We start from the raw sequence: 12,703 nt of genomic DNA, 5'->3' as shown, positions 1-12,703 counted from the left end.
TTAAGGACTATACAGAGCAAAGCAGGCATGGAAGGAGGCTGACAATGAGAAAACAGAGAGTTTGGAGGACCCCAGAGTGGTGGGATGCAATCCAGGAGGAATTTCATCAAAGAGGTTGCTCAGAGTGCACTGGAATGAGGTCAACCAGGCGAGGATTTCGTTTGTGACTTGTTGAGTCCACCACACTTAGAGGTCTTCCGTGACGACTGAGGGAAGCACACTAATCTTTTTTTAATAGATGCAACAGGATAGGAAAGAAATCCTGGTCTTTCTAGGCAAGAGCTAAAGTGAGGTGGCTCTTCTGTGCCTTTAATGAATTCCCGCTGAATGCTGAAAGTTTGATTAGGACTACTGACTCTGGACCTGTTTCTTCTCAGGGCACCTCCTGAATGAGCAAAAGAAGCCCCTCTTTGTGAATGTGCACGGAATCGCCCACAGCCTGTCCTGCAGCGGGGGAGCAGTAGCGCCGCACAGCCCCCAGGGGGCGCAGGGCCTGAGATGCTCTGCGAGTCTTGGGGCGGGACCTCGAGCAACTTCCGGCTTCCGGCGGAGCCCTCGGCCTTCTCGCGTAGCCGTCATGGCTTCGGAAGAGAAAGATCCCCTGAGCTATTTCGCGGCTTATGGGAGCAGCAGTTCAGGCTCCTCGGGCGAGGAGGATAACAGCGAGCCGGAGGAGACGAGTCGCAGGGCTTCGGATCCGGCGAAGTCGGCGGGTGGCTGTGGAAACAATACGGAGAAGCGGCTGCCGGGACCCGACGAACTATTCCGGAGCGTGACGCGCCCTGCCTTTCTCTACAATCCGCTCAACAAACAGATAGACTGGGAAAGGCACGTCGTCAAGGCGCCTGAGGAGGTGAGGTTTCCTACCCCATTTACCGAGCTTGGTCCCGGCCTCCGCCCCCTTCCTCCTGAGCCGCCTCTTGGGGGCCGGCTGTCCCTTCCGCCACACGCAGTCACCCCCTGCGGGATGCCGTACCACCCTCTCCCATCTCCAGCCCTGGGGAGCCCGGGCCCCCTCCCCCAGCCTGGTGGGTGTCAGATCGGACCCGCAGCCCCCGCCCACTTGTGAGGAGGCCCAAACCTCCGCGCTCGGTGCCCCGACCTTGCGCGGTGAGGACTAACGGTGGTGACTCCCCCCGCCCCCCCTCGCTGCAGCTTCTCCCCGAGACCCCTTCCCTTTGAAGTCGAAGTGCCTGCTGTGCTGCCTCCAAGACAGTGTCTGCTGCAGCCTCCTGAAGGGGTCAGCCTTGGCGTAGTATCTCTGAGACTGGATTCTTCTTTGGTAACTAAAAGTTATTAGCTTTATTCGTACAGGGAACCCTTTGGCTTTTCACTTAACAGTACTGTGGTTTTGATGGAAAAATGTCTTTACACCTTAAAAAAAAAAGAAGTCAGCCTGAACAATAAGCGAACAGCAGGGAGATGCATGTGCCCATACCGATTACAGGAACCTCGGTTCGTCACAGTGCCTCTTAATGTGTTTGCTTAACAGCCTCCAAAAGAATTCAAAATATGGAAGTCAAACTATGCACCACCTCCGGAGACCTACACTACGGAGAAAAAACCTCCCCCTCCAGAGCTGGATATGGCAATAAAATGGTCTAACGTATATGAGGACAATGGTGATGATGCCCCACAGAACGTTAAGAAAGCTAGGCTTCTACCGGAAGGGGAGGAGACAGTGGAATCAGGTAAGGAGAGTCAGATTCTGATGGTAATAGCTCTTGGTCCCTGTGGTGAGTTCAAAAAGATCGAGATAGTCAAGGAAATTTAAATCTAGCGAGTTAGCACACTGATTACAATGGTCTTTGAATAGTTTTTGCTGTGTTTTGTGGGAAAGATAGTATGTAGTCAGCTTCGAAGTTATGATATCTCAACCAGTAGTTTTTGCTGTATTTTAGTGGAAGATCATAAATTATCCAGGCTTTAAGTTGAAATCTAATATCTCAACCAGTAAGTAGTATATGTGGTATATGGTACCTTATTATTAGAACAGTACAGTTCATTATTAATCTTGTGATTACAGCTGCAAAGTGCTAAAGGCTTCATTTTGTATTAAAAGTTGTGCTTTAGAGCCAAAATTAGTATTACAAAAAGAATTAAACTGAGTATTACTATGTAGTAATTAAAAATAATAATAGGAGAATAATGGGTTGGTTGGCTTGCCTTCGTTTATAACTTTATCACTTACATCTATAAGTAGTCATAGTAATCTCTGGTTTTACATGTTTATCACCCACTTCCATCCTTTACACTGCAGCCAGTGTTCACTTTCTAAAAGTCACACCTGACTATGTAACTCACCTGCTTAACACCCTTCACCAACAGGATAGAATCAAAGCCTTCTATAATAAGCCCTGCATTTCTCTCCACCCTCACTTCACATGGCCCCCTTTCTAGCACTTTAAGATCTTAAAATTCAAAACCGAATAGACCATGCCATTTTATAGTTCCACGCCTTTCAATATATGTTGTACCTTGGTCTGGAATGTTCTTCCGTCTCTCTTTGGCTGGTAAACTCATTCATCCTTCAAAATTGAACTCAAGAGAAAAATTTCAGATATCACCTCCTTCTAATTAATTGTTCCTCTGTACCTTGTGTGTTCTAATGCTGTTGGTTGCACTTACCACCTTTTATGTGATTAGTTGTTTGTAAGTCTATCTCTTTTATGAAAATGAGTTCATTAAACAACAGGATCCAGGTCTTATTTATGTTTGTATCACAGTTTGTAATATTCATCATAAGTATTCAGTGGACAATTGCAGAATTGGACTAAATATTTTGGACTGTCATTTTAGGGTTACCATTTTTGTTAAACAGATTTCTGATCTTACCATAATACAAGGGCTATCTATTTAGCTCCTTTTGCAATTATGAAGAGAGTTTTGTTTGTTTTAAGAGAAAGGGTAGCAACTAACTAACTGGTAATTACTCCAGTTTTGATTCTACTTGGCTTTTCATTTCTTTCACAAATTTCTCAATGTAGATTAGAAGTCAGTAATGAAGGAAGACACATCTTCAGTAAATGACATCTTTTTGGAGATGCCAAATGAAGGGGGCATTTAAAATACTTCATATTGTGCTGTATGTTATATAATTAATAAAAAGCTCTTTTGCATAAATTCTCTTTAATCCTTACAACACCTTGTTGGAAGAGGATAGAGAAGTGTAGAAATGAGAGCTCATGTGACTAGAAATGAGAGCTCATGTGACTTGTCCAAGGTCAGAAAACAAGAAAATTGCAAGCTCTAAAATAGGTACTTTCACAAACTCACGTCTTTAAATGGAAATGATACCTTGTTAAACTGGGATTCAGACTTGATGTGTTTTAGCTAGAGTGCTTGAAAACTATGCTGTAAGAAGAATGGCACTAAGACCACTAGAGTTGATATTCTAACTAGTAGGTACCCTGGACTGATGCTCTCCTTTGTTCCTCTCTGGGAAAGTCTAGGATCATATATCCAGGACAAACAAGTGGAAAGAATTATCTTTTTTTCCCCAGGTTGTTTATTGAGTTCAAATAGAAGGACTTCCAAATATTTGGTAAACATTATCACTATTACCATACATAATTTCTGACCTTTTGCTCATATGACAGTCCTCTATCAGAAAGTGGTAGCAATAGCAAAAAAAAAAAAAAAAAAAAAAGGACCCATCAACACTCAACCAGTTTAAAACTGAATCTGAAGATTAGAAGATAATTCTGAAATCTTTAATAACCATAAGTACCTACCATTTTTGAAGTGATTTTTGCCATTTCGGACTCCTGTAGCATGTTCACAAAGTCACTGTAAAATTCGATCGATTTTCCCGACATCCTTTTTACCTCCATTTTTTAAAATTTATAAAATATCCTATATTACAAACCCCACATTCTTAAATTATCTAAATTTTTAGATTATCAGATTACTTAGTTTTTACTTTTCCTTCCCGTTTTCTGTCCCTTTGTCTTTTTAGCTAGTTAACTTCTTCCAGATATTTTAGAGGAGGAGTTTAGAAAGATTTAAAACTCTTCGTTGAGTCTTGCTACTTTTTAGCACCTCTTGTTTGGTAGTTGTAAATGTAGATCAGCGATACTTAGATATTAATTATAGCTTTATTAACGTAATTAATCATTAGCTAAAGTAGCAAATGCTTTTTTAAATTTAGAAAGTTTGTTTGTATTAATAATTTAAATTTATTCACCTCCAGTGATATGAAATCCATAATAGAGCTTTCCTTACTAGTGCATCTGTACTACATGGCACAGAGTAGAAACTCAGCGTTTCTGGGTTCAAGTGTTTTTTGTTTTCCTGCTCTGGTTTTTAAGGTAATGCCTTGTTATATCGCTAGATGGCATTAGTTCTTCAGTTAAAATCACTGATGTTATTTTTCCAAACTTAGGAATTTGCATTTTTGTTGTTATACAATTTACTTTTAACAAGTGCAAGATTAAAAGCAGAAGTATCTTAAGATCATCTTTTTAATATATGTTAACAGTAGGTTTTCTAGTAGATTTAGAAAGTAATTTTAATTTTTATATTAGTACTGAAAATAATCTCAAAAGTCAAGCATGATGATAATTAAATTCCAATTAAAAAATAGAGGCCTTTGTTTGAGCCGTATGTCATATAGTTGTTTTAAAGAGCCAGTATTTTTGTGTATAAATGATAAACTACTGATTAAAACTTTGTTTTGTAAATTCCTGGGATGATTCATTGATCTGAATTGTCTTTTATCTTAACTGTCTACATAAATCCACAGTGCTTAATGAAATATATGAATAACATCACCATGCTGTGTTCAAAGATGAAGATGGATCACCTGCTGTTGATACTAATTATTGTTCATATCAACAAAAGAGATATTCTGCTATGGTACCGTTAGCAGAAGGAAATTGAAGGCTTCTGGTTTCCTCCATAGTTTATGATCTGATATCAGCGGCTTCCCAGATTTGTTAATATGAAGGACCCTTTCAAAATAATTTATAGGCCACCATATGATAGTTGTTAAACTATGAGTATCTATTGATTGAGAAAATAAAGTCAAAAGTACAATGAATTCAGTAATGTGCTTAAATTTATGTTTTATAAATCATAGCATCTTCTGCATGTTATTCCTTCTACATGGAGTTCTTAAAATAAAACCATATATTTGTTCAGTGAGGTGGGAAATTAGCAGCTGGTCTGTGCTACCCCGTATTTCATTGAAACATGTTGGATTTTTTTAATTGAATAAAAGGGTCCACTTTTTCAGGTTTGACATTTTTATGAATTGGAAATTTTCTGTGGCTACCGACACTAGTAACAATCTGGAGAAGTTTAAAAAGACATAGATTTAGTGTAAGGTTCTTCTCCATCCTCTTCAAAATATAAAGGAGGGAAGATGTCTGTTTTTCCATTGCCATTGGAATATTCTCCTAGGAATGGGGGGGAAGATGGTGGGAGGAATAGAACTAACAACACAGGCCAAAATTGAAAATGCAGTGTCAGTGAAATGTCTACTTGCAAGTTACTTTTTAACTACAATATAACTTTTTAACTACAACATATGAGGTGGATAAGATAGGGGAGTTGTTTTCGCAGGGAGAGAAAGCTGATTGGAAAGGAAAGAACAAGCCACTTAAATAATGTTTTGGTTTATGTATATATATATATATATATATATATATATATATATATATATGTAAAATAATGTGTTCCATTTGTGCAAAATATAGATTATATATTTCAAGATATATAGTGTGTGTTATAGAATATTTGAAAATAGCTTTTCATTTTACACTACCTTAATATAGTACTGAAGGGTCACTGAATTTCGCATGACACTACAATTGAAAAAAAAATCTTTATTTTTACTGAACTTTAAAATTAGAGTTCTAAAAGTTAATTTTTGCTTAATGTTTAACATTCTTTTTAAATTACTGATTGAAACTCTTCCTTTTCTGTTTAAAGATGATGAAAAAGATGAGCATACTTCTAAAAAGCGCAAAGTAGAACCAGGAGAACCAATAAAGAAGAAAAAGTAGAAAACAAATATGAATTTTTGGACTGTAAAACTTACTGATTTCTTTTTTGGCAGATAAGTTGATATTGTAAATTATTATGAAACAACATCTCCATGAAAGTACATGTTAACTAATAAGTGTTGCTGCAGGAACTTTCCACTGTGGAATTCACTTTTTATTTATAACTTGTATGTATTTAAAACTCATATGGTGACTTGTGATTGTGAAATTGATATCATTTGGAAGCATTCTTGCTATCACAGAATTGGTGACGCGCTTTAAGAGTTTTGTCACATTTGACTTGTCAGTGTTCTATAAACCTTTTATAAAGGAATATATTTTTAAAGTAAATATATTGTAATGTCCTGTGAACTCGTAGGGTGCTTTTCAACAGTGTTTGTACAGTGTAAATAGATCATGGAAATAAAATTACTTATTCAATATTACCATTACTGTAGAACATTAACATTTGAATTTTTGTCTTTGACAGATACTCTCTTTACCATGTGATGTTTTAGTAGTAGGTAATTCCATTTAGGGAGTGCCTCCTGTGGTCCCAGTGCTTTATTTGTATACATTATCTCTGATCCCCCAAACAGCCTAGTAAAGCAGGTATTAGTAGTCTCATTTTATAATAAGGAGATTAATTTATCCAAGATTACACAGCTAGTGAGCAGTGAATTTGGGATTTAACTCACAACCCTTGAACTCTAAAATCATACTAAACCACCTATCTGCCAATCAAAGTTAGGAATTGTAATTGGCATTTCTTCCAGATACCCTTCTGTGGTAGTGAAGATCCTTTCCTCACCTGATCATTTATATTACTGCATGTATCATTTATCCTTCATATTATGAAAATTCATTAATTTTCTTGTTAAATTGTAAGTTTTCCTGAAGATAGGATCTTCTACAAAGTGTTGCCAGATATCACAGATGAAAATACAAGATGTGTTGTTAAGTCTGAATTTTAGATAACATTTTAGTAGATGTAATATTTGAAACACTAAAAATGTGTTTATCTGAAATTCAGATTTAACAGAGCATCTTGTATTTTATTTGACAACCCTACTTCTATATGTTTTCTCTGCACAGCTCCTATTTTAATGCTTTGCATATAGTAATAAGAAAATTAGTGAGGTGGTAGTCATGAAGATAATCTTTGATTTGACTTCTAGAGTCCAAAATGTAGTGACATTATTTGTAACATTTTGAACAATAAAAAGGAAATATGTACTGCATCCGTCTTTTTATGATTTTTAACGCCTTTAAGAGACAAGAGTTAATTACAGGAAACTGTACATTTCTTGTATATGAAAAAGACATTAGTCTTTCCGTATTAAGAAAAACCTTAGTCCCGTTATTTTATCCCATACTGGATGCCAACATTTGAAAACTGTAAAATCTATTTAGTTGGGAACATGATCAAGTATCTTAAAATTTGTAAAAGTCATTAAAAGTGTGCCACCCATGGCATTCTGTGGAATGAAGAAGGAACGTAATGGTATAATGGTTTCAAAAACCAATTCTACAGCTGCTTATCTAACTCTAGGTTTACTAATGTATGAATCCTAATATTGAAGTAATTAATAAAGTGAGAAAGGTTGAAGTCTTTGTATGTGAATAATTTGAAGGGCTTTGGTATCATATACAAGGGAGTAGCATCAACTAGTAAAGCATGACACCCCAGTGTGACACCAAACCAAACAAATGAATTATAATTATGAGGCTGCGATTCCGAAATCAAGAAATATATAGTCTGGATACATGTACTGGTAAGTTACTGAACTATTACAAGATTAAAATATCAACATGAAAGCAAACCATAGCCCCATCAAAAAAAAAAAGCCACTATCTGAAAATCTTTTTAACCTCCCTTTACCACCAATTGGTTCACCTCCTAGCTCATGCCAATTAGTTTAAGACAGAACAAAAGCTCACTGCAGCAGTCCCCAGCAGTGCTTTAAGCCTCTCTAGAAGGTAAGAGAATGGAGGAAAAACAAATACTCCTATTTTTGGAAGGGTGTATGTTTTGGTGTTTTAGGACAGGTAGTGGCTACACTTGTGAGGTTATTAAGCAACTGCCAGAGATGTACACCTAAGAAGGAGGCGAAATATTTTGGAGCTGTTTCAGCCATTTGTAACTTGGATTTCTTGTCAAAATAATGGCCAAATAATGAAAGAGAAAATGAACTTATGTGTGGATTGTTTCACCTTCTACAGAAATATTCTTGGTTGGAAAGTGGACTTTCATGTCACTTTCTATATCTTCTATATCTTCTGCTATATTAGAGAATGAATGCTTTTCAGAGATGTCTTGGGGATGTGTTTAAGTATAAGGTAAGGAGCTGTTTGGTAGTGAAAACCCAGTGAAGAATCTTATAAAAATATAGGTAAGGAAAATCCTCTTATCAAAATTGTTTCCTTTTTAGAGAATCAAATCAGTATTTCTGATTGTTTCCTCAGCTTGGATAAAGAAGTCCTATCAGGTATGAAGGATTTTCTTTCGAACAAAACTAAAGTTTGAGAAAAGAAGCATTTGTGGGCCGTATTTTAAAATTCAAAGAGTAAGTTTATAGAGTTTTATGGAAAACGTTCTAATTGGAATCAAAGAACATTACTGAGAAAATTAACAGTTTTTTAGCCATTACAAACTTGCAACTTTCTAATTTTAATTCTTAATGCTCTATAGTGCTTTTGAGTACACAAAGACCAATCACACAGTAGCATTTTATTTTTCAAAAGTCTAATGAGGTAGGTTTTATCATTTCCAAATTCGAGAATGAAAAATAGTCTCAAAAAGATAAGTTAGCTTCAGAGCTCAGACTAGTATCTATATCCTGTTGCATGCAAGTTTTATGGAGCGCTTTTTGGTGCAAACTATTATGTTAGAACAGAGAAGCTATCTTTTAGCAAAATCATGTTGGTAACCATGATTTGGCGGTATTTGGATTTTAGAGTTTTGTTTCCATACAGAACTACTCCCCTGTCTTACCCTTCCATTATCACTTAGTACAGAAGTTCTAGACAGTTCTACAAAAAATGTGTTAAATTCTCAGCAAATGTTTTGAACTTTTCATTAAATTCTAAAGCTTTCTCTCTGCATCTCCTTCCACTTAGTTTTCCCAATTTGAAACATCTCATTTGTGTTTTAATGCAGAAAAGAAAAAAGATACCAAGAATCACTTGTATGTATGGTTCCCAGAGGAGGCACTTTTGCCTATTTTGTTAATTCAATAGAAAAGTGCCTGACACATATTATAGGCACTCAATATAACTGCTAAATATTGATGGTAAACTGAATTCCTCACCCACAGCTTAGGGATGATCTTCCAGAAACCTGTATTGTCAGTTATTTGGGCCAGTAAATCTAGACAATTTAAACCAGTTTAAATTTTCTGTCGTTTTCAGTCAAAAACATCCTAATTGATGTGAAACTCTTTATTCCTTTGGTTTCTTCCAGGGCCTCCATACTGCCCTGGTTCTCTTCTCTGTTTATTTTCTCTGGCTCCTCCTCTTCCAACTGCCCTTGAATGCCAGTGCAGCCTATGTTGTTTCCTTCTCATTTTCCATACTGGTTATTGATCCAGCCAAATTTCACCCCCAGATTTGTGTATCCAATTGTATATTTCCCTTTAGGTCTCAAAGGCCCCTCACATACTGTATGTCTAAAACTACACATTGTGTCAAAACCCACACCACCTCTCATATTTTGTTTCTGGTTAATAGCATCACCATCGACTCAGATATCTGCCCTCTGCCTCCCTTCCTATCACACATTTGGTTGGTAAATCCTAAGGGTTCTCTCTCATTCTCACATACCTCTTAATCCGGCTCTAATGAACCATTTACAGTTCCCCATATATGCTATTTAGTTTCATGATTCTGTGCCTTCACTTGTACCATTTACTTGGCCTAGCCCTTCTTAATCTACTTAGTGAACCCCCCCTATTATCCTCCAAGAAGCAGTTCAAATATTCCCTCCTTTATGCACCTTGTTCTCTTTATCTCTGTATCTGTGCCTGTATGTTGCTTTTCCCCATGCTCAGTCCCAAATGAATAGCCAACATTTACTAAGTACTTACTTTGTTCCAGGCTTGTTCTTGGTGCTTTACATGTATTAGCTCATTTAGTTCAATGATGTACATGCTACTTCTAGTCCTACTTTTCCAGGGAGAAAACTGAGGTAAAGAGAAATTAAGTGATGTGCTGGGAAGGGCAGGTGCTCTGGCTACAGGCCCAGTGAGAGTCCTCACCACACTGGAGGGGAAGAAGGAGCACCTGAATGAGCCAATGGATTAATTCCTGTCTTCTACTTTTCATTCAAAGAAGATCTTATCCCTAGAGGGTACTCGGAATACAAATATTTGGAGAATTAATGAATCCAAAACTAGTTCACTAACCAGAGGTGTAGCATTTGTTTAATACACCAGAAACATCTTTCAGATAGATTAATAAAGGAAAGTCAATATGTAAATGTTTTAAGATTAATGCATATTAAAGTGAGTTGTTAGCTTATTTATCACATTTGGAGTATTTTTAATTGAAACCTTAAAGCAATAGGGCTGAGAATATATCCCTGTCCTTCCAAAAATATATTTTAGCTTTTCACTTGTTTTTCAAAGTCAACATTTTTTTAAGCAAAGAGAGATAGCTTTAAGCCACAGATTTTGCCTCAAATTTCATTGGTTTTTCTGTAACGTTTCAAATTATGGCTTGCTTTTAAGATCATAGCACTGGGGAAGGCCTCCAGAAGTCATCTGCTACAGCCTTCCCATAACATAGAAATGCCTTCTCTGTGATCTTTGCTTCTCTTTTCTAGGCTCACAGGCGAGCCCATGAAATGACAGGTTTACAGGCTGGATTGGAAAAGTCATTTCCTGTGTGTCTATAATATTTTAGTACCCAGGGTCTGGAACTCCTGTTCCTTTCCCTGTGTTTACTATTTTCTGAAAAAGAAGAAGAAATAAAGGATTGGGTGCATATCATTGAAGTAAAAGTGCAGCTGTATTCCTGGTATAATTACCTGTCTCTGTTTCTAAATGGGACCAAAATTCTAGCAACCTTCTTAAAGATACTGGGAAGTTTGCATTAACAGTTTAAATTTAGAATTCTGGAGAGAAATTGCAGTGAAATAACAATCACTTCCAAGTAGGGAGGTGACTTGTCTGCCAACAAAGCTATAAGGAAGTCAACTCAGACATAACTCCTCTGAGGCCCAGGTACCAGGGGGATTTTAAGACCTTGTTGCTAGATTTTCCCAGTTTTCAGTTTGGGGACACACACACACACACACACACACACACACACACACACACACCACCCCACCGCACACCGCACACCGCACACCGCTGCCGCTACCACCCCCACCCCGAGTTTTTAATAGTCAATAGGACCTTCCTCTCTTTTTACCATGTTCTGCCTCAGGCTTTCTCCCCTAATCCTCTCCTTAACTACAAAAAGTGGCCTAAAAGCCTTAGCAGTAACATTTCTTTCATAACATCTGGAATCCATATGTCAAATCTATAAGGCATAAACTCATTTTTTTCTTTTAATTTAGGTTTAATGACAAGTTCCAAGCCTCCCTCCATACCAAACTAATTAGGACAATTACCTGAGCCATCCATGGCTACAGATCTGTTAAAGCCTGTTATTGAGGTTAACAAATGAGAGGGTTAATTTCCCTAGACAGTTCCATAGTTGGGAAGGAAGATAATAAGCCCTTCCAATATAGGGTGCTTTTGAGTTTTCAAGTTCTTTTTTCTTTACACCAAGGTACCATCTGGGGGAAGGGCTTACTTTGGGGTTCCAGACTGTCTGGAACCCTGAGGTAAGTGACTTAATTCAGAACTGAAGCACTTGGAATTCACTAACCACACATGAAAGAGGCTCCTTTAGCCTTACTGCTTCAATGGTGTAAAAAAGATCTCGATGCTTTTTTTAAAGAAATAGGATTGCCAGGTAGTAGCCTCTGGCGCCAACTTGGAGATGTTGACTTAAAACCTTCGACAGTGAGTGGCATTTTCTAGATAATTTGGCTAGGGCCCTGTGTATTTTTAACTTATTTACAAGTTGCTGTATTCATCCAGTCACTTTGTCTAATTATGAACTGCCTAGGTTTTTCTATTCTTTTTCCACTTTTGTTTCCACTGTAACAGTAGCAAGGCTATCCTGTGTCAGTCTTGCTGGGTAATTAAACCAGAGCTCCTAATTTAATCTTTTGCCCTGGAGGTTTTTTTCAGATCACACAGCCTAGTGTCGAATTTTTTTTTTTAAACCCAAAGGAATTAGTTGAGAAAAGATTAGATTTTTCTTAGCATTATCATGATTTCAACTAATTTTTCCAACAGGGATTTGTGAAAATGCGATAGTGATGGAAAACAGGTTTTCAATTGCATCATCTAAATGCAAAAGAAAAAAAATCCACATGTTGCAGAAGTACAAAAAACAAAAACTTAAACTCTTTCTTTACTACAAACATATTTAGCCTTTTGAAAGACAGGAATAATGTTTACACCAAAAATACAATAACAATTCATTATATTTAAGTCACATTGTTTTGATTAATTCTCATACCATGAATGTTAGATACAAATTCTTTATAATAGTAATCTTCATTTAAAAAATTTCTGATTTTGAAAATGATACATGTTCACTGTAGAAGTTCTGGGGGGGGGAAATAAACAAAAAAATAGAAATCACTTTTAGCATAGAGA

The 12,703-nt window shown here is 37.0% G+C and overlaps 1 protein-coding gene across 4 annotated transcripts; it reads left to right on the top strand.

Annotated features, from left to right (window-relative positions):
- The first annotated feature begins 529 nt into the window (after positions 1-529).
- CUNH1orf52 (chromosome unknown C1orf52 homolog) lies at positions 530-7,596 on the top strand. Of its 4 annotated transcripts, XR_001597107.2 has the most exons (4): positions 535-853; positions 1,156-1,282; positions 1,493-1,691; positions 5,935-7,596. XR_001597107.2 is itself a non-coding variant. In XM_016146045.2 (3 exons), exons 1-3 carry the CDS (start codon positions 578-580, stop codon positions 4,765-4,767), a joined length of 498 nt encoding a protein of 165 aa, XP_016001531.1. In that variant the 5' UTR covers positions 531-577; the 3' UTR covers positions 4,768-5,232. The 4 variants fall into 4 exon arrangements, 3 of the variants coding, with proteins under 3 accessions (XP_016001529.1, XP_016001531.1, XP_016001530.1); XM_016146045.2 differs by lacking the exons at positions 1,156-1,282; positions 5,935-7,596 and adding an exon at positions 4,745-5,232 and having other exon boundaries at positions 531-853; XM_016146044.2 differs by lacking the exon at positions 1,156-1,282 and having other exon boundaries at positions 534-853.
- The last annotated feature ends 5,107 nt before the right edge of the window (positions 7,597-12,703 follow it).

This window comes from Rousettus aegyptiacus, unplaced genomic scaffold, assembly GCF_014176215.1.
Source record: "Rousettus aegyptiacus isolate mRouAeg1 unplaced genomic scaffold, mRouAeg1.p scaffold_m13_p_1, whole genome shotgun sequence".
NCBI classification, from domain to species: domain Eukaryota; kingdom Metazoa; phylum Chordata; class Mammalia; order Chiroptera; family Pteropodidae; genus Rousettus; species Rousettus aegyptiacus.
This window is presented reverse-complemented; position numbering and strand designations above follow the sequence as displayed.

Coding starts and splice junctions, on each gene's coding strand:
- CUNH1orf52 (XM_016146043.2), top strand. CDS start 578: ATGGCTTCGGAAGAGAAAGATCCCCTGAGCTATTTCGCGGCTTATGGG. Junction 854..1,492: donor TCGTCAAGGCGCCTGAGGAG/GTGAGGTTTCCT, acceptor TTTGCTTAACAG/CCTCCAAAAGAATTCAAAAT.